The sequence below is a fragment of the Coregonus lavaretus genome (assembly GCF_964263955.1).
Source record: "Coregonus lavaretus genome assembly, chromosome: 39".
NCBI lineage: Eukaryota > Metazoa > Chordata > Actinopteri > Salmoniformes > Salmonidae > Coregonus > Coregonus lavaretus.
In genome coordinates, this window is record NC_140026.1 from 14,215,010 (window position 1) to 14,236,489 (window position 21,480).

At 43.3% G+C, this 21,480-nt stretch overlaps 2 protein-coding genes and 1 pseudogene across 4 annotated transcripts; 2 read left to right on the plus strand and 1 right to left on the minus strand.

The window, feature by feature from the left end:
* Nucleotides 1-3,560: 3,560 nt before the first annotated feature.
* LOC311112620 (UDP-glucuronosyltransferase 2B31-like) lies at nt 3,561-7,324 on the minus strand. Its single transcript, XM_084155768.1, has 3 exons — nt 4,765-7,324; nt 4,671-4,723; nt 3,561-4,639 (listed from the first exon to the last, which is right to left on the minus strand). The coding sequence occupies exons 1-3, from the start codon at nt 5,238-5,240 to the stop codon at nt 4,467-4,469; spliced, it is 702 nt and encodes a 233-aa protein (XP_084011894.1). The 5' UTR covers nt 5,241-7,324; the 3' UTR covers nt 3,561-4,466.
* A 947-nt stretch (nt 7,325-8,271) lies between these two features.
* Nucleotides 8,272-16,356, plus strand: ugt5g1 (UDP glucuronosyltransferase 5 family, polypeptide G1). 2 transcript variants are annotated; one of them, XM_084155903.1, is made up of 2 exons: nt 8,272-8,378; nt 14,193-16,356. In XM_084155903.1, the coding sequence occupies exon 2, from the start codon at nt 14,206-14,208 to the stop codon at nt 15,832-15,834; it is 1,629 nt and encodes a 542-aa protein (XP_084012029.1). In that variant the 5' UTR covers nt 8,272-8,378; nt 14,193-14,205; the 3' UTR covers nt 15,835-16,356. The 2 variants fall into 2 exon arrangements, with proteins under 2 accessions (XP_084012029.1, XP_084012028.1); XM_084155902.1 differs by having other exon boundaries at nt 8,277-8,494.
* A 614-nt stretch (nt 16,357-16,970) lies between these two features.
* Nucleotides 16,971-20,166, plus strand: LOC311112766 (putative G-protein coupled receptor 132; annotated as a pseudogene). The gene has a single exon. The product of its transcript is annotated as a putative G-protein coupled receptor 132 (transcript).
* Nucleotides 20,167-21,480: the final 1,314 nt, after the last annotated feature.

Consider the following 21,480-nt stretch of genomic DNA (forward strand, 5'->3'; position numbering starts at 1 on the left):
AAAAAGTATTTGATCCCCTGCTGATTTTGTACGTTTGCCCACTGACAAAGACATGATCAGTCTATAATTTTAATGGTAGGTTTATTTGAACAGGGAGCGACAGAATAACAACAACAAAATCCAGAAAAACGCATGTCAAAAATGTTATAAATTAATTTGCATTTTAATGAGGGAAATAAGTATTTGACCCCTCTGCAAAACATGACTTAGTATTTGGTGGCAAAACCCTTGTTGGCAATCACAGAGGTCAGACGTTTCTTGTAGTTGGCCACCAGGTTTGCACACATCTCAGGAGCAGGGGCGGTGTGTTCATTAGGGCGATATGGGCGACGCACTGCCAAACGGGAAAAGGAAGGGATTTTTTTTCTAATCAATTATATCACGGCAACAGTAGTTATCAGTGTTCTAATCTAGACGTCTGATCTGCCACTAAATGTCCAATCAGGCTAAAGTCGTGCTTCAAATGGCCCCGCCCCTTTTGGGGCGATTTCAGTCAGGTTGAAAATCACCCCAGAAGTATCTCATAGACTCTCATGTCAAATATTTTTTTTTCAAATATCAGAGCTTTCAATACAATCTCTATGGGTTTCTGAGGGCTTGCACTTATGCGCTTTCGTCATACGTAACATAACCATGAACGTAACTAAGAAAAGAGCGGGTAGCAGCGTCAATCAATTCACGTACTATCAAGATGGCTAATGTTCAGTGCAACTCGATTGTCTCTTTGAAAGAAGTTCACATCAAAGACCATTCAAAACGAGCTACTGGAGTGTATGCTAGCGGTCATGAGGGAACATATTGTGGAGGAGGTGAAGTCGGCGAACTTCGTAGCTATCCAAGCTGACGAGACCACGGACGTTTCTACACAGACACAGCTGGTGCTTGTGCTGAGGTACATAGATAGCAACCACAAAGTGCAGGAGCGCTTTTTTGAGTTCCTTCCCATCTCGGAATCAACCTCAGTCTCAATCGCCAGTGTGCTTTTGGAGAGACTGAACGGTCTTTTTGCCGACGACGAGAAAGTCAAACTGTGGTGCACTGGCACTGTACCAGGTTCTCATGAGCTACAACCTCCAGGAGACGTTCTCTGAGACTGTGACTCTGTTGAACATCCTCATAACTACTCCCATGACAACAGCTGAAGCTGAGAGATGTTTCTCAACTTTGACACGAGTTAAGACATTCCTGCGAAATTCAATGGGCCAGGAACGTCTGAATGCACTGGCCATGCTTTCCATGGAGAGGGAACTAGTCCTCAGCATGCCTGATTTCAATGAGAAAGTCATTGACCGCTTTGCTGCATTGAAAGAGAGAAGAGAACAGTTTCAGTACAAGTAATGTAGCCTCTCTCTCTCTTTGTCCCTCCCTGTCTGTCTCTTTAACACACACACGCCCAAATCAGTTCATAGTTGATGTTGTTTAAAATAGTTATTTTTCATAAAAAAAATAATAATAATCTGTTTATGTTCATTTTTACAACATTTTACATTTTAGTAGACGCTCTTATCCAGAGCGACTTACATGAGCAATTAGGGTTAAGTGCCTTGCTTAAGGGCACATCGACAGATTTTTCACCTAGTCGGCTCAGGGATTAGAACCAGCGACCTTTCGGTTACTGGCACAACGCTCTTACCCACTAAGCTACCTGCCGCCCCTACAAATCTATACAATTGGCCAGAATATGGTTGTTTATATTTACAAATCTATACAATTGGCCAGAATATGGTTGTTCATTTTTACAAAGGCATACAGATAGCTGTGTTTACCTTTTCTAGAAATTATTTTCAAATTCTGTTTTCAGGCAAAATGTCTATCACTGTTCATTTTCACAAATCTATACAAGAGGGCAGAATATGAAAGTCTATAAAAATTTCTTATTACCAATAACTTGCATCAATGTTTTCAGTAGCCTCTATCAAAAGCTCCTGCTTGCTTGTTGTGAATTATGCTCAGGTGCACATATTTCCAATTCAACCATGAGGCAAAAAATGTGGTAAAAGCTCTTGTTGATCCTGCAATCTGAACAAATACCAAGATGCTGTATTTTCAGCTGATATTTCATTTGTTTATGGAAATGCATATTGTTTATGCAGTGTTGAGGAATGTGAAAGAACACCCTTGATTATTTTTACTGTGATAACTTATTTTGCTTTTGTAAGCCAACACTTTTGAGATCAGTCAATAAATGCTTCTGGCATTGACTTATATGCTGCCCCTGTCTTCATGTTGTTGCTGGACATATCTTTTTTAAAATGTGTGTACGTCACCAAAATCATCAGAAAAATTGCCCCCCCTGAGAATTTTTTCAGGAGCCGCCACTGCTCAGGAGGGATTTTGTCCCACTCCTCTTTGCAGATCTTCTCCAACTCATTAAGGTTTCGAGGCTGACGTTTGGCAACTCGAACCTTCAGCTCCCTCCACAGATGTTCTATGGGATTAAGGTCTGGAGACTGGCTAGGCCACTCCAGGACCTTAATGTGCTTCTTCTTGAGCCACTCCTTTGTTGCCTTGGCCGTGTGTTTTGGGTCATTGTCATGCTGGAATACCCATCCACGACCCATTTTCAATGCCCTGGCTGAGGGAAGGAGGTTCTCACCCAAGATTTGACGGTACATGGCCCCGTCCATTGTCCCTTTGATGCGGTGAAGTTGTCCTGTCCCCTTAGTAGAAAAACAACCCCAAAGCATAATGTTTCCACCTCCATGTTTGACGGTGGGGATGGTGTTCTTGGGGTCATACGCTGCATTCCTCCTCCTCCAAACACGGCGAGTTGAGTTGATGCCAAAGAGCTCGATTTTGGTCTCATCTGACCACAACACTTTCACCCAGTTCACCTCTGAATCATTCAGATGGCCCTGTATATGTGCTTTCTTGAGCAGGGGGACCTTGCGGCCGCTGCAGGATTTCAGTCCTTCACGTCGTAGTGTGTTACCAATTGTTTTCTTGGTGACTATGGTCCCAGCTGCCTTGAGATCATTGACAAGATCCTCCCGTGTAGTTCTGGGCTGATTCCTCACCGTTCTCATGATCATTGCAACTCCACGAGGTGAGATCTTGTATGGAGCCCCAGGCCGAGGGAGATTGACAGTTCTTTTGTGTTTCTTCCATTTGCGAATAATTGCACCAACTGTTGTCACCTTCTCACCAAGCTGCTTGGCGATGGTCTTGTAGCCCATTCCAGCCTTGTATAGGTCTACAATCTTGTCCCTGACATCCTTGGAGAGCTCTTTGGTCTTGGCCATGGTGGAGAGCTAGGAATCTGATTGATTGATTGCTTCTGTGGACAGGTGTCTTTTATACAGGTAACAAACTGAGATTAGGAGCACTCCCTTTAAGAGTGTGCTACTAATCTCAGCTCGTTACCTGTATAAAGGACACCTGGGAGCCAGAAATCTTTCTGATTGAGAGGGGGTCAAATACTTATTTCCCTCATTAAAATGCAAATCAATTTATAACATTTTTGACATGCGGTTTTCTTGATTTTTTGTTGTTATTCTGTCTCTCACTGTTCAAATAAACCTACCATTAACATTATAGACTGATCATTTCTTTGTCAGTGGGAAAACGTACAAAATCAGCAGGGGATCAAATACTTTTTTCCCTCACTGTATATAATAATAAACATTTGGTGGGTGTCTATATTTGTCCTATTTCACATGTACAAGTGTGTATTGTACACATGTGAAATGGAAATGTATTTTTTGCATATCCCAAATCCCCCTGAGATACCCTCGGAGAGTGGGGTCATGGCCAGGGTCTGCCATTATCAACGGCGACCCTGGAGCATTTAGGATTAAGTGCCTTGCTCAAGGGCACATCGACTCACACTATGTGACGTAAGTAAGCCTTCTGTTACCTTGAGAGCCAGACAGTTGTTAATGTCTGTGGATAAGGCCAGTATGAGAGAGAGAGAGAGAGAGAGAGAGAGAGAGAGAGAGAGAGAGAGAGAGAGAGAGAGAGAGAGAGAGAGAGAGAGAGAGAGGGGGGGGGGGAGCGAGAGAGTAAGCGAACGCGAGAGAAAGAGTTAGAAGGGAAGGCTGTAGCCATCTCTGATAGGACTGTGCTAACAGTCACAGTGACTCATGTGCATCATTAAAGCTCACGTTTATTTTCCCTCTGCTGTGACCTCCCTCCCTCCCTCTCTCCCTCTGACTTTCCAAAACAGTAAAGGACGTTACTGTACATTAGGGAAGAGAGGAGTCCATCTCTAATGTCATATGGACATAATGTTGAATATGTTACTGTTTGGTCCTATTGCAACTTTTTATCAAAACATAATCTATACAAAGATCATATGTTAATGGAAAATGTTGCTTTGCCTGAAACGTGTATATTTTTTGTTAAACTAAATAAAAAAACATTTCACGAAACAACTATTTTCCAGTCTGTTTATGAAAATGTTACAATATAAACAATTTGGCAGTTAACAAGAATGAACAGGAAGGATTAATCAATGTTCACATCTTTCACTCCAGCTTGGTCTTCCTCCTGGAGCTCCTGCAGCACAGCCTGCTGCAGACAGAGACTGAGGCCCAGCGAGAGGCTCCGCTGAGGGCCGTGAGCAGCGCCGCCACGTCCACGCTGTGGTTGGAGTACCAGGACATGCTGTAGGCTTCGGTGTGCAGGTGGGACGCCGTTCCTCATCACGTACTCAATCCAGAAGGTGGCACTGGCGAACGGGGACAGGGGCGTGTTGCGGTGCAGGCCAAAGAGCTTCTGCATGCTGTGGCAGTAGGAGGGATTCTCCAGCACATCCCTTAGGGCCTCCAGGAAGTATTTTGTGGTGAGAGTGGTGGCCTCCAGACATTGTTCAACTGGTGGCAGAGTAGCGTCAGACCCAGCACAGGGACCCCGTGGTAAATGGCCTCATACAGGCCGTTGGTGCCTCCGTGAGCCACGAAGGCGCGGGTCTTGGGGTGGCCCAGGAGGTCGTTCTGGGGGAGCCAGTCCAGTAGCAGGGTGTTGTTCCCCAGGGAAGAGGGTCTTTCTCCCAGGAACCTCCACACCACCTTGTGGGGCAGCTGGGCAAAGGCTTGGGCCACTGCCTCGGTCACCCCCTTAGGCAGGGCAGACACCAGCGTTCCCAGAGACATGAACACCACCCCATGCTCTCCAGAGCTCTGCATGGAGGCCTTCAGGCCAGCCATACATTTTTGTGTATGGGTGGTCCCGGGGATCGAACCCTCTACCTTGGCGTTACAAGCGCTGTGCTCTTCCAGCTGAGTTACAGAGGACCACATGGAATTGATTAAGGAGGTCTAATCCCACAAAACTAATAAAACATGTGTGTAAGCCAGTGCCAGCTCTGGTGTGACTCATGAGCTAATGTGAGCTAGTACTTTAGATTCTACAATACTTATTAAAGTGCGAGAATCAACCTTCTCAAGTGAAAAAACACCTATTTTGGGTATGACTCATTTCATTTGTCCCTTTTTCAACTGGGTGAATGGAATATGAATGACAGTCATCCAATATGCTGTTATAGAAAAGGACATGCTCATGAAAAAATAAAATTATAAAATTGTTCGACACAAGGCAAGGACAAGCATGTACTTGGCACTCACTCAAGGGCCAACTTCCTTTAAGACTCAAACTCTAGGGCAATGCTTCGTTGTATTATTGAATAAATCTCAGAAAGCAGGCTACTGAAATACCATTCCAGCCCAAATTCACTAAAGTCCATAGTGAACTTTAGGTTAATGAACCTTAATAACACTGTCCTGGTAACAACACAGTTAAGGCGATTAGGTTGGATACGCTCTACAGAGGGGGTATTGTATCGTATTGGTCTGCTAGAGAGGCAGAGGCAGGGGACTGGAATATTAAGTACTGAAAGGCTTCATTGATTCTGATACATGACATGGAATATAAAATATAGGCTTGTAAAGTTTACATGTGAATATATATATTCAATCTGAGTTGCCAAACTCCACACATACATACGCTCTGTTCTTCGCAGAGTGCAAAGGTAGTGTTGAGGTATTCTATTTTCATTGACAGAGGTTCAGTTGGTTTGATACACTGAGGGTACAAAACATTAGGAACATCTTCCTAATATTGAGTTGCACCCCCTTTTGCCCTCAGAACAGCCTCAATTCGTCGGGGCATGGACTCTACAAGGTGTTGAAAGCGTTCCACAGGGATGCTGGCCCATGTTCAAAGCAGTGGTGGTCGGTGACGTTTAAGATTGCATGGCCTTTTCTATAACAGCATACTGGATGACTGTCATTTATATTCCATTCACCCAGTTTAATGTAACATTGATAGGTTTAGGCTACTACATGATACTAACATTTCCCCTATACCCATCATGAGGTGGCTATAACCTAGCCTATGAATGACAGTTTACAGAGTAGGTGTACATAGGTCGAGAGAACAATTTGAGGTGACAGACAGTGAAACATGGACGCTCTCCTCCTCTCACCTTTTCCCTTCGCTTGTGGACTTCAATGCACAACACATCAGCTGTATGTGACCAGGCGAAAAAACCTTTCCAAGCTAAACTATATCATAACCGCTACACACAGCCTACATCATTGTCACCATATTAGCTAAAGTAACGTCATAGTCAACATAGCTAATAGAACTAAAGCGTTAGTAAACCCACTACAATCATGCAGTAACATTAGTGTACAGTCAGTAAGCAGTTTAGTAAGCAGTTTAGCAGTTACACCGGTGGGCCCCGGTGGTAATAAATTAGCTAAACCAAAAGCTTACCTTGACTTGGAAGAGTTCCAGTGTTGTGATGGATAGTCATGGCCAGCTAGCTAACATAGCATCTCTCTGTTTGAGCCGGGTGTTTGAGTAGGCTAAACTATCTAGCTAGCTTCATTTGCTAGCTAAGTACGTGAACGTGAAAGTGAAAAAAAAAAAAGTAATTTGTTCAAAACTGTTAAACTATTGTCTTTCTCTTTCTTTGAGTAAACTACTCACCACATTTTATGCACTGCAGTGCTAGCTAGCTGTAGGTTATGCTTTCAGTACTAGAGTCATTCTCTGATCCATGTATCAATTATCTCAAGGCTTAAAAATCCTTCTTTAACCTGTCTCCTCCTCGTCATCTACACTGATTGAAGTGGATTTAACAAGTGACATCAATAAGGGATCATAGCTTTCACCTGGATTCACCTGGTCAGTCTATGTCATGGAAAGAGCAGGTGTACCTAATGTTTTGTACATTTGGGCAGACATTTTGGCATTTCTATCAAATAGAGAATTGACCTGAAAGTCTCACCTATGTGATGTTGGGTTGAACAAAGTAATTAGAGAGATTCCACATAGATTTTGGACGCACTTAGGTATCGCTCTTCTGTCCATGGCTGGAGTGTCCTTGTGCAAGGTCTGCTGTGCGCAATGTACGTAGTTGGTCAAGGTCCATTCAGAACAACACCCTGTGTCACCTTTAACCATGTTGTTCTTTGCTCTGTGTTAACTTTCCCTATCATGCTAAACTGAACCCTACTGTGCTGGCTCTGATGTTTTCTTTTCACATTGTCCTTTCTAGTAACTATAGTATTGTGGATGTGTAACCTGGCCAGTAGTTCTACAGTGTAGCTTGGCTTGGCTCAGCTTGGCTCAGTCGTGTGAAAAGGGTATTTGTTTATACAATATCTTAGACATCTTGCCAGTCAGACATTTAACTCTGAAAATGCATTGTTCCTTAGATATTTAAGTAATTGCCGTGTATAGATGATGAAATAGGGTTGTGAGTCATAAGAAACAAATTTGACTTGACCTGACTAGAAAATGTACAACTTGACACTTTATTGAACATGAAATGGATAACCGTGATGGTTGACTCAGACATTAGCAGTGATAGTTAAACACCTTCAGTAAATACCCCTCCATACAATTTTATCTTCAATTGTGACATGCTAAATTGTGATTGTGAAATAGTATGCTACAATGAATGCATCTCGTAAAAATTTAACAAAATATTAATTGGGAATTTATTTTCTTTCATACTGCATTTCCTCAATCAGCATTCAAATATTTGAGCTACCAGTAGACCTACAGATATAGTAACTGCATAAAATAAACATCTTTATGGTCTAATACCTTTATAATGGTTCTTAGTGAAACAGTTAAAACCATAAAAAGCTTTGCAATGGCAACCCTATAAATCCCTTTCACCATGGGGGGTGAGGAGCTCAATGTTCTTTACCCAGCTGCTAAGAATACAAACTGTCCTCCAGGCTGTCCTAAAACAGCATTCCTCCCTCATCTCCCTTATCTAACTCAGAGGAGGAGTTAGTTAGTTGGTTGTGTGTTGGTGTGATACTTGATTATAAAAACAAGTCCATCTGGGATCTCTTGTTTCAGATCAGAGGTGAGGAAGGGCACGAGGGACAGGGACAGTCTTTGTGTAGCAGGTCACGGTGAGTTTATCATGACTTTCACTGAATGCTAACTGGGCTTCTCAGTGAAACTGAGACAGACTGGCTACCCGTGCACACTGCTGCTACAGGGATATCATGAGAGTGCACTTGAAGAGGTAGGAGATAGATGTATTGTATCTCTCTATGTATTGTATCTCACTATATGTTTTGTATGTTTGCATTACCATAGTTTATATTGCCTTGTTAGGCAAAAACATCACATAGTTAACATATAATGTTATAGTAAAAATCTTTGAATAAGAATCTTTCAAAAAGAAACCAATATGCATGCATTTTGCTTCAAAGGAAATATTTTGAAATATTTTGAAAAAGTCCACTTTTCAAGTGTATTACACAATTTTAATCACAACGCATTTTGTGTGTATAACACGATTTTCATTCTTCATAATGCATTCATGTACATTACACAAATTCCAATTTGTTGTGGCTGACGTTAGCTAGGCTAGCTAGGGGGATAATGTTAGGGTTAGGGGTTAAGGTTAGGGTTAGGTTTAGGGGTTAGGGTTAAGGGTTAAGGTTAGGTGACTTGCTGGCTAAGTAGTTAAAGGGTTAAGGTTAGGGTTAGGAGTTAGGTTAAAGGGTTAAGGTTAGGGTTATGGGAAGGGTTAGCTAATATGTACAGTGAGGGAAAAAAGTATTTGATCCCCTACTGATTTTGTATGTTTCCCCACTGACAAAGACATGATCAGTCTATAATTTTAATGGTAGGTTTATTTGAACAGTGAGAGACAGAATAACAACAACAAAATCCAGACAAATGCATGTCAAAATTTTTATAAATTGATTTGCATTTTAATGAGGGAAATAAGTATTTGACCCCTCTGCAAAACATGACTTAGTACTTGGTGGCAAAACCCTTGTTGGCAATCACAGAGGTCAGACATTTCTTGTAGTTAGCCACCAGGTTTGCACACATCTCAGGAGGGATTTTGTCCCACTCCTCTTTGCAGATCTTCTCCAAGTCATTAAGGTTTCGAGGCTGACGTTTGGCAACTCGACCCTTCAGCTCCCTCCACAGATTTTCTATGGGATTAAGGTCTGGAGTCTGACTAGGCCACTCCAGGACCTCAATGTGCTTCTTCTTGAGCCACTCCTTTGTTGCCTTGGCTGTGTGTTTTGGGTCATTGTCATGCTGGAATACCCATCCACAACCCATTTTCAATGCCCTGGCTAAGGGAAGGAGGTTCTCACCCAAGATTTGACGGTACATGGCCCCGTCCATCATCCCTTTGATGCGGTGAAGTTGTCCTGTCCCCTTAGCAGAAAAACACCCCCAAAGCATAATGTTTCCACCTCCATGTTTGACGGTGGGGATGGTGTTGTTGGGGTCATAGGCAGCATTCCTCCTCCTCCATACACGGCGAGTTGAGTTGATGCCAAAGAGCTCGATTTTGGTCTCATCTGATCACAACACTTTCACCCAGTTCTCCTCTGAATCATTCAGATGTTCATTGGCAAACGTCAGACGGGCCTGTATATGTGCTTTCTAGAGCAGGGGGACCTTGCGGGCGCTGCAGGATTTCAGTCCTTCATGGCGTAGTGTGATACCAATTGTTTTCTTGGTGACTATGGTCCCAGCTGCCTTGAGATCATTGACAAGATCCTCCCATCTAGTTCTGGGCTGATTCCTCACCGTTCTCATGATCATTGCAACTCCAGGAGGTGAGATCTTGCAAGGAGCCCCAGGCCGAGGGAGATTGACAGTTCTTTTGTGTTTCTTCCATTTGCAAATAATCGCACCAACTGTTGTCACCTTCTCACCAAGCTGCTTGGCGATGGTCTTGTAGCCCATTCCAACCTTGTGTAGGTCTACAATCTTGTCCCTGACATCCTTGGAGAGCTCTTTGGTCTTGGCCATGGTGGAGAGTTTGGTATCTGATTGATTGATTGCTTCTGTGGACAGGTGTCTTTTATACAGGTAACAAAATTAGATTAGGAGCACTCCCTTTAAGAGTGTGCTCCTAATCTCAGCTCGTTACCTGTATAAAAGACACCTGGGAGCCAGAAATCTTTCTGATTGAGAGGGGGTAAAATACGTATTTCCCTCATTAAAATGCAAATCAATTGATAACATTTTTGACATGCGTTTTTTTCTTAATTTTTTTGTTGTTATTCTGTCTCTCACTATTAAAGTAAACCTACCATTAAAATTATAGACTGATCATTTCTTTGTCAGTGGTCAAACGTACAAAATCAGCAGGGGATCAAATACTTTTTTCCCTCACTGTAAGTAGTTGCAAAGTTGCTAATTAGCTAAAATGCTAAAGTTTTCAGTGATGCGATTCAAGCATGCAACCTTCGGGTTGCTAAACTTTTGCGTTATACAGCACCAATCCGGAACCTATGGGTTGCTAGACATTCGTGTTATATGCCCACCCACCCACCCATCCTCCCAACCTCCCTCCCTCCTATCTTTTCTGTCTTAAGTAACTTACTGTCTAATATACTTTTTCGTGTGCCTGTCACGTATTTCCAATAAGCAACTTGTGTCTATTTCACAGTAATCTGTGACACTGGGTTGAGTATATGGTGTTCTATAACTGTGACGTCTTGCAGCAGGGAAGGGCAGTATATAAACATTATAAACCAATGATGTGCGGTGAGTTCAGTGTCTGGGTAAGCACTGGCAATTATCAAAGCCAGATTTACTCACAAACAAACCTTGATGAAGCCCCAGTTCACCATACAACAGATCCAACAGCTCCAACAACCAGAGTGACATACACTACCGGTCAAAGGTTTTAGAAGACCAACTTATTCAAGGGTTCTTCTTTATTTTTACTATTTTCTACATTGTAGAATAATATTGAAGACATCAAAACTATGAAATAACACATTTGCAATCATGTAGTAAACAAAAAAGTGTTAAACTCTTAAGGATCGGACCCTTTTTTTCAATTTTCGCCTAAAATGACATACCCAAATCTAACTGCCTATAGCTCAGGATGTAGGAGAATATAACACATTATATCTGGTAAAAGATAATACTAACAAAAAAACATGCGTTTTCTATTAATTTTTTTGTTCCATCATCTTTGAAATACAAGAGAAAGGCCACAATATAATATTGCAGTTTAGGCGCAATTTAGATTTTGGCCACTAGATGGAAGCAGTGTGTGTGCAAAGTTTCAAGATTGATCAAGTGAAGCATAGCAGTACTGGACTATTTTGTATCAAGTCTGCCCAAATGTGCCGAATTGGTCAATTGATACATTTTCAAGTACGTAACTATAGAGAACATACAAAAATGATATGGTTATACAAAATGTAAGTTTACACACTCCCAGGAATGTCATACATGATGGATCATTAGTTTATACACTAACTTTCACACATATAGATGGCCGGGCGGGGTGGGTGTGGAGCCAAAGACAGCAGGGTTCAAACTGTGGAACCCAGTTCCTACATTTAAATATCAAAATAGATTTTATCAAATAAAACTATGCCACATTTTATCTCAGGGACCCTTAGGATGACAAATTAGAACAATATTACTGAATGTAAGTACATTGTTTACCTTCAGAGGTGAATGCATCAAACCAGTTGCCAGTTTTTTGTTGTTGTGCACTCTCCTCAAACAATAGCATTGTATTTTTTCACTGTACTAACTACTGTAAATTGGACAGTGCAGTTAGAATAACAAGAATTTCATACTTCTGCCCATATAAGACATGTCTATGTCCTGGAAAGTTTGCTGATACTTACAACAGTCATGCTAATCACATTAGCGCACGTTAGCTCAACCGTCCCGTATACGGGACACCGATCCCGTAGAGGTTAAATATGCCAAGATTTTAGATTCTTCAAATAGACACCATTTGCCTTGATGACAGGTTTGCAAACTCTTGGCATTCTCTCAACCAGCTTCACCTGGAATGCTTTTCCAACAGTCTTGAAGGAGTTACCACATATGCTGAGCATTTGTTGGCTGCTTTTCCTTCACTCTGCAGTCCGACTCATCCCAAACCATCTCAATTGGGTTGAGGTCGGGGGATTGTGGAGGCCAGGTCATCTGATGCAGCACTCCATCACTCTCCTTCTTTGTAAAATAGCCCTTGCACCGCCTGGAGGTGTGTTGGGTCATTGTCCTGTTGAAAAACAAATGATAGTCCCACTAAGCCCAAACCAGATGGGATGGCGTATGGTAGCCATGCTGGTTAAGTGTTCCTTGAATTCTAAGTAAATCACAGACAGTGTCACCAGCAAAGCACCCCCACACCATAACACCTCCTCCTCCATGCTTTACGGTGGGAAATACACATGTGGAGATCATCCAATCACCCACACCGCGTCTCACAAGACACAGCGGTTGGAACCAAAAATCTCAAATTTGGACTCCAGACCAAAGGACACATATCCACTGGTCTAATGTCCATTGCTCGTGTTTCTTGGCCCAAGCAAGTCTTTTCTTCTTATCGGTGGCCTTTAGTAGTGGTTTCTTTGCAGCAATTCGACCATGAAGGCCTGGTTTACACAGTCTCCTCTGAACAGTTGATGTTGAGATGTGTCTGTTACTTGAACTCTGTGAAGCCTTTATTTGGGCTGCAATTTCTGAGGGTGGTAATGAACTTATCTCTGCAGCATATGTAACTCTGGGTCTTCCGTTCCTGTGGCGGTCCTCATGAGAGCCAGTTTCATCATAGCGCTTGAAAGTTTTTGCGACTGCACTTGAAGAAACTTTCAAAGTTCTTGAAATTTTACGGATTGACTGACCTTCATGTCTTAAAGTAATGATGGACTGTCGTTTCTCTTTACTTATTTGAGCTGTTCTTGCCATAATATGGACTTGGACTTTTACCAAATAGGGCTATCTTCTGTATACCCCCTGTACCTTGTCACAGCAAAACTGATTGGCTCAAACGCATTAAGAAGGAAAGAAATTCCACAAATTAAGTTTTAACAAGGCACACCTGTTAATTGAAATGCATTCCAGGTGACTACCTCATGAAGCTGGTTGAGAGAATGCCAAGATGTGCAAAGCTGTCATCAAGGCAAAGGGTGGCTACTTTGAAGAATCTCAAATATAAAATATATTGTGATTTGTTTAACATTTTATTGGTCACTATATGATTCCATATGTGTTTTTTTCATAGTTTTGATGTCTTCACTATTATTCTACAATTTAGAAAATAGTACAAATAAAGAAAAACCCTTGAATGAGTAGGTGTGTCAAATCTTTGACTGGTACTGTATATAATAAATAAGGTTCTAATGACATTTCCATATCAACAATTTAAATAACTGGAAAATGCAGTTGAAAGCATCAAAAAGGTCTAATCAAATTTGAAACTCTAGCTTGATAAATCAAATGCATTCAAAGGAATGTTGTCTATTCTCATGATTCAACAGAAGCCTAACCCGCAAATTGCAAAGGAAAAGGAATTTAGGCCTACCTTCTCACTGTAGCAAAACATGGGAATACTGTTTCCACACAATGTCAGAAAATGTCCCCCTCCCTTCATTCATAACATTTGTATCTAGTGATTCAGCATGTACAGCTTTAGATAATAACTCAGTGGACATTTGGGGATCTGCCAATTGCAGAGGCTGGCGTGTCGACTACAGAATTTCTTTTGCACAGAAAATACAATACCTCGACAAAGCTACTTTATAGTCAGACCATGTAATCTCTTTCTTATTCCTTGCATTCTGTATGCTAAAAATGCTAATGAAATCAAATTATTTCTATTGTATACATTTTCTAAATATAACATATACTATCACAGAGAAGAGAGAACATTTTCCTGAGATCGTAAACAAATATGTTGTTATTTTCTTGTTGTTTGTTCCCAGCTTCAATGACGTTATGGGCATGTGCGGTGGAACAGCGGCGGTCCTTCGACCAATCCTCTGCCTCCTCCTCCTCCTCGTCTTGGTTCGGGGTTGCCGCGGTAATGGCAGTGGGGGAGGTAGAATCCTGGTCTTCCCCGAGGATGGCAGCCACTGGCTCAACATGGAGGTCATCCTCCGAGAGCTCCACTCCAGAGGTCACGACCTCACCGTGCTACGCTCCGCCAAGAGCTGGTACATCCCCCAGAATTCCCCTGTCTACACCTCCATCACCGTGAACCCTGCTCCTCCTCCGCCGGGCGAGGACCTCGGTCCTGACTTCTACACCGTCCTGATGCAGCGCTCGCTGAAACGGCGCAGGATGTTTCCAGTCCGCCGTTTCCTAGAGCAGCAGAAGGACACGGCGGCCATGTTGATGATGTTTCACGGCGGGGCGCTCTGCATGATCTCCGCCATCTTGGATGACTCGGACCTCGTCGCCAAACTGAGGGAGTCCAGATTCGACTTGATGCTCACCGACCCTGCCTTCCCTGCTGGGGTGCTCCTGGCCCAATACCTGGGCATACCCATGGTTTATAATGTCCGCTGGCTCAATGCGGGCGAGGCCCACATGACTGTTGCCCCCACGCTGCCATCCTATGTCCCAATGTACAACTCGCTGTTCAGCGATAATATGGACCTCCTGCAGAGGACAGAGAACTTCCTGCGTTACCTGGCCATCCTCCTCCAGGAGCACCTGGTCATCCAGCCACTCTACGTCGACCTGCTTCGACGTCACTTCCCCCCTGGTGCTGACCTGCTCTCCATGCAGCGCTCGGCAGACGTGTGGCTGATGCGGGTGGACTTTGTCTTTGAGTTCCCGCGGCCCACCATGCCCAACGTGGTCTATGTGGGGGGCTTCCAGTGCCATCCGGCCGAGCCGCTCCCTGCTGACCTGGAGGCCTTCATGCAGAGCTCTGTAGAGCACGGGGTGGTAGTCATGTCTCTGGGAACGCTGGTGTCTGCCCTGCCTAAGGAGGTAACCGAGGCGGTGGCCCAAGCCTTTGCCCAGCTGCCCCACAAGGTGGTGTGGAGGTTCCTGGGAGAAAGACCCTCTTCCCTGGGGAACAACACCCTGCTACTGGACTGGCTCCCCCAGAACGACCTCCTGGGCCACCCCAAGACCCGCGCCTTCGTGGCTCACGGAGGCACCAACGGCCTGTATGAGGCCATTTACCACGGGGTCCCTGTGCTGGGTTTGCCGCTCCTCTTCGACCAGTTTGACAACATCCTGCGGCTGCAGGTGCGCGGGGCGGCACGGGTGCTGGAGGCCGCCACTCTCACCACAGAGGACTTCCTGGAGGCCCTAAGGGACGTGCTGGAGAATCCCTCCTACCGCCACAACATGCAGAAGCTCTCTGGCCTGCACCGCGACACGCCCCTGTCCCCGCTCGCCAGTGCCACCTTCTGGATTGAGTACGTGATGAGGAACGGCGGAGCGTCCCACTTGCGCACCGAAGCCTACAGCATGCCCTGGTACTCCTACCACAGCCTGGACGTGGCGGCGCTGCTCATGGCCCTCAGCGGAGCCTCTCTCTGGGCCTCAGTCTCTGTCTGCAGCAGGCTGTGCTGCAGGAGCTCCAGGAGGAAGACCAAGCTGGAGTGAGAGACATGCATCTAAAGATTGGCCAAGATGGGTATTTTAGATGTTGTACGTATTTGACCATCAATTGCCAATTTCTGTCAACGATTTTAAAAATTGCTCAAATGAATCCTCAGAAAATACTTCATTAAGATATTTTTACAAATTAAAAAAATAACTCCAAAGTCCACCATAAATTCATAATAACATTAAAAGGAAGTACATGATTCAATAAAAACGGATGAAAAGTTATTTATATTCAGACTTCCCTTAGGGAATGTGGTGCCTTGGAACTTCATCTTACATATTGGATTTCAGTCTGGTGACATAAGAAAGGAAATCTCTCTATGATAGCATGTGTTAAAAATACAGCCTAGCCACCATTGTCTCACACTCCCATTCTCCTCAAACAACTATACTGTTTACCACCAATAGTTGTACACAGTGAACAAATGTGTTTGTTCAAAGGAAAAATATATGTCATACTCATACTTTTCTACCTAAAAGCCCTAGGAAGAAGTCTCAATAAAGATGTAATTACTATCATCCGAATAGAGTCAATTGACATTACACTCTCTCCTTGGTCCATTAACTTCTGTTGAGTGTTTCGTGTTGCGTGTTGAGTGTTGAGTTTACACTGTCTCTTTGTTAGGCTGTAATCTCAGCCTGTCAGTTGCTTCCTCCTCCTTCTCCGGTGCAGAGGCTGATCCTCTCATCACATAGCCTCTGCGGCCTGATATCTCTGCTTTCTGACACAGAAACACACACACACACACACAGGCATGCAGCAAGAGGCATGCATTGTTTAAGAGAAGACAAATATTTTTTTCTCAAATGTTTTGCCTTAGTTTCTCCAACCATGAAATGGTTACAAATTCTTAGATTGTTAGAAGAATATCATCCATAAAGCACTTAGAATTTTTCCCTTCCTTCCCTACACTCAAAACACCCCTCTCCTTTTCACTTTTTTCCTCCTCTAACGGTGAGAAAATGAGGGAAGAGGGAGAAAGAGGGAGGAGAGGAAGGAGAGGGAGGAGAGGAGTGAGTGTTTTTGTTCAGGAAGAGAAAGGGGTTCTCAGGATGTTACCCTTAAAGCCTGGAAAAGTGGGCTTCCTGTCTAGGGAAACAATCAGAGAATAGACACGGCCCAGAGGGTGAAGATGCAGTGTTCCTTCAACAGCAGACGCAGTCACTTTGTGGTGCACACTAAGCAGCTGGGGAACACCGACACACTTGGTCTCACCTACATCTACAGCCTGGCCTTCTCACTGGGTCTCCCTTGCAACCTGCTGTCCCAACTGGGCCGCTCCGGCGGGGGTGGCTGTCAGCTGGTCTACATCCTCCTGCTGCTCTCTGACCTCCTCACCCTCCCCCTCTAGATCCTCTAGCTCCAGGGGGCACACCGCTGGCCCTACGGCCACCCCGTCTGCGAATTCGTGGGCTGTGTCTTCTACGTCAATGTCTACGCTAGCGTGGTTTTCCTCTGTCTCATCGCGCTGAACCGTTGCCTGGCGATAGTTCACTCGTTGACTAGTCGTGGCATGCGGACGGTGCGGGTGGCGGCGGTGGCAGGGGTGGCGGTCAGGATGCTGACCTTCCTGTTCTATTTGGGCGGGCATCTTCCGTCAGTGTTTGATGCAGAGAAGCTGTTGTGTCTGGAGCAGTACCCTGTCAGCCTCAGATATGTACGCTACGGTCGTCCTGAGGTTCCTGCTGCCCTGTGGTATACTGGGGTGAGTGGGAAACGGAGTATGAATTATGCTTGGCTGACATGTTATGTGTGATTGCATAAAGAAATGGAGTGTGGCCTACACTCTGCAAAATGTGTTTTCTCTTTCATGTTTTTCAATAACACTTCGTCTGTATGTGTCCATCGATAATGCTTTTATAAATATGAAGTTAACACTACGAACAACTTTATATTAACATTTTGTCACATTACATGCAGAAGTATGCATCAATGAGAGGAGTCTTGTTAAAAAGTCACATCTAACCTACAGTTAAAGTCAGAAGTTGACATACACCTTGGCCAAATACATTTAAACTCAGTTTTTCACAATTCCTGACATTTAATCCTAGTAAAAATTCCCTGTCTTAGGTCAGTTAGGATCACCACTTTATTTTAAGAATCTGAAATGTCAGAATAATAGTAAAGAGAATATTTATTTCAGCTTTTATTTATTTCATCACATTCCCAGTGGGTCAGAAGTTTACATACACTCAATTAGTATTTGGTAGCATTGCCTTTAAATTGTTTAACTTGGGTCAAACATTTCGGGTAGCCTTCTGCAAGCTTCCCACAATAAGTTGGGTGAATTTTGGCCCATTCCTCTTGACAGAGCTGGTGTAACTGAGTCAGGTTTGTAGGCCTCCTTGCTCGATGTCAATTAGCCTATCAGAAGCTTCTAAAGCCATGACATAATTTTCTGGAATTTTCAAAGCTGTTTAAAGGCACAGTCAACTTAGTGTATGTAAACTTCTGACCCACTGGAACTGTTATACAGTGAATTATAAGTGAAATGATCTGTCTGTAAACAATTGTTGGAAAAATCACTTGTGTCATGCACAAAGTAGATGTCCTAACCAACTTGCCAAAACTATAGTTTGTTAACAAGAAATGTGTGGAGTGGTTGAAAAACGAGTTTTAATGACAAAAAAAAAATAGAGTTTTAATGACAACCTAAGTGTATGTAAACCTCCGACTTCAACTGTATTTATCTGACATGTCCTTTGACCTCTGTATCGCTCTCCCGCACCCTCCCCTTACAACTACACTGCCCGCATAGGTGTGACTCTTCAACACTCGCCATCCGTCTCCGACCAGGGCCATCACAAAATCACAGGCATCCTCGTCATCATCACCGTCATCGTCGTCTTCGGACCCTACCACCTCGTCAAGGGGGTACCGTTTTATTTCCCTGCTCCTCATAGACGACCCCTCCGAGTTCGAGCGGTCCATTTTCCTGTGTTACCGGCTGTGCTACAGCCTGACGAGCCTCAACACCCTCCTGAACCCTCTGTTCTACATCTTCCTGTGTCAGGACGCCCGTCTGGAGCTCCGCAGGTCCCTGACGCCCTGTCTGGGACAGGGGGCACACAGCCCCCAAACAGGTCAGACTCAGTCTCAGAGGGCATCCTTATTAGAGCGACAGCGTGTAGAGAGACTGGATTGGACAAACTATTTTTGAGTTTCCTGTTCTTTGATTCTGAGGAAAGAGGAACCTGGATAAACTGTACTATGTTAACTGTTTCTTGATCTTTGATGGTCTTGAAGTCAAGAGGAGAGGACACATTTTATGGTGACACCAGTATACAGTACAATGCAGTGTTTTCATGGACTTGCTCAAGGAACTGACTCCACTGGTTTGGCTGATGAGAATTGGTGATGGAAAAAAGCAGCGATTGTGCCACCTAATGGGGAGAGCATGTATGCTGCTGGCTGAAATTGGAAATGGCGTTCCATCTACTTCACCTTTTTGCTGTGACAGTATTCTATACCTGTTAATGCACTGCAATAGCTGCCTCAGTTTATACAGCCATGTGAATGCACGTCATGGGATATGAATGACTATCAGTGGATAACAACAATAATGTCAAATGTGTCTTGATTGTTTGCTTGTTATGATATTTATAGTTTAATTTGCTTATTGCAGTAAATCAAGTCAATTTAAATACCTTATTTATTTGTCTGAATAAAATATATTGCCAAAAGAGCTTACCATCATCACCACACACTAAAACATACTAACACACACATACAGTACCAGTCAAACGTTTGGACACACCTACTCATTAAAAAAATATATATTTTTTCTACAATGTAGAATAATAGTGAAGACATCAAAACTATGAAATAACACATATGGACTCATGTAGTAACCAAAAAATTGGTTCATCTGTTCACCCACACCGCGTCTCACAAAGACACGGCAGTTGGAACCAAAATTCTCAAATTTGGACTCCAGACCAAAGGCCACATTTCCACCGGTCAAATGTCCATTGCTCATGTTTCTTGGCACAAGCAGGTCTCTTCTTATTATTGGTGTCCTTTAGTAGTGGTTTCTTTGCAGCAATTCGACCATGAAGGCCTGATTCACACAGTCTCCTCTGAACAGTTGATGTTGAGATGTGTCTGTAACTTGAACTCTGTGAAGCATACATTTGGGCTGCAATTTCTGAGGCTGGTAACTCTAATGAACTTATCCTCTGCAGCAGATGTAATTCTGGGTCTTCCTTTCCTGTGGCGGTCCTCATGAGAGCCAGTTTCAACATAGCGCTTGATGGTTTGTTTTGATGTCTTCACTATTACTCTACAATGTAGAAAATAGTACAAATAAAGAAAAACCCTTGAATGAGTAGGTGTCCAAACTTGACTGATAGTGTACATACAGAATCAAATCATTTCCTGCTATTCTTCTCTCTTCTTCAGTAGATAAACGGGTTGAAACTGCACAGCTTTAAAGCAGAGGTTTTAATAATGTGATACGTTACATTCAAACCGGCAGTAGAAACAAATATATGCAATTAATCAAAACAAGTGCAGTTCTCATTAGTCAATTTTTTTAAATCAGCACCCTAAATTCACCTTTTGGGACCAAATAATCAAATTTTAGAGTGACCTGTAGGTCATTCCAGGAATAAGGGGCATAGTGACTGAAAGCAGTCTTAGCTCACTCAGAAGAGTCCCCGTGGAACATCTTGTACCATCCAGTCTAGAGAGAGAGTTATAGTTACTAAACTTCCAATTTAGAAGTGAGGTAGTTTGAGAGTTTCTGGAGAAGTGCTTTATATATGAATAATAGCCTATGTTGGGCCCTTCTGGTAGTCAGAGACTCCCAGCCAACATAACTATATAAGAGACAATGATGCGTACAGAAATGATCACCGGTGATAAAACCCAAGGCTGAGTGGTAGACTGAATCTAGAGGTTTTAACACAGAGGCTGCTGCATGCATGTAGATGGCGTCGCCATAGTCAATTACTGGGAGGAGTGTTGGTTGAACAATCTTCCTCCTATTTTCAAAAGTGAGACAGGATTTTTTTCTATACAGGAAACCAATAACTTTTTAGTCAGCTTATCAATGTGTGTTTTAAAGGACAACTTATCATCAATCCAAATACCTAGACGCTTACAATGGGGGACAATGCTCAATTTGGGATCCTCTGAAGGTACAGATACGCAGGTCTTTAGGATCAATTTCACAAGACCTGGAGAAAAACATAAACTTGGTTTTATCAACATTTAGCACTAATTTAAGATCGGTGAGCGATTCTTGAATTGAATCAAAGCCAAGCTGAGGGTCGTGAATGTCCTGCTGCACTGACGGGGCACATGAATTAATAACCAATCCTCATAGAGATGTAAGCCCGTTATTATTATTATTCAGGGACAACCCACCATTATTCATGTAAATAGTGAAAGGAATAGTATTGAGCCTTGTGGCACTCCTTTGGTTACGTTAAGAAAAATATACTGAACTCCATCAGCAGATAGACACTGAGTGTACAAAACATTAGAAACACCTGCTCTTTCCATGACATAGACTGACCAGGTGAATCCAGGTGAAAGCTATGATCCCTTATTGTTGTCATTTGTAAATCCACTTCAAATCAGTGTAGATGAAGGGGAGGAGACAGGTTAAAGAAGGATTGTTAAGCCTCGAGACAATT

What these genes read in the sequence shown, in the direction of transcription:
- LOC311112620 (XM_084155768.1), bottom strand. Translation starts at nt 5,240, where the DNA reads ATGTGGTCCTCTGTAACTCAGCTGGAAGAGCACAGCGCTTGTAACGCC. An exon ending in CCACAAAATACTTCCTGGAG is followed by an intron (nt 4,724 to 4,764) that starts GCCCTAAGGGAT and finishes CTACTGCCACAG; the next exon opens with CATGCAGAAGCTCTTTGGCC. An exon ending in GCCCCTGTCCCCGTTCGCCA is followed by an intron (nt 4,640 to 4,670) that starts GTGCCACCTTCT and finishes GTACGTGATGAG; the next exon opens with GAACGGCGTCCCACCTGCAC.
- ugt5g1 (XM_084155902.1), top strand. Translation starts at nt 8,475, where the DNA reads ATGAGAGTGCACTTGAAGAG. An exon ending in ATGAGAGTGCACTTGAAGAG is followed by an intron (nt 8,495 to 14,192) that starts GTAGGAGATAGA and finishes GTTTGTTCCCAG; the next exon opens with CTTCAATGACGTTATGGGCA.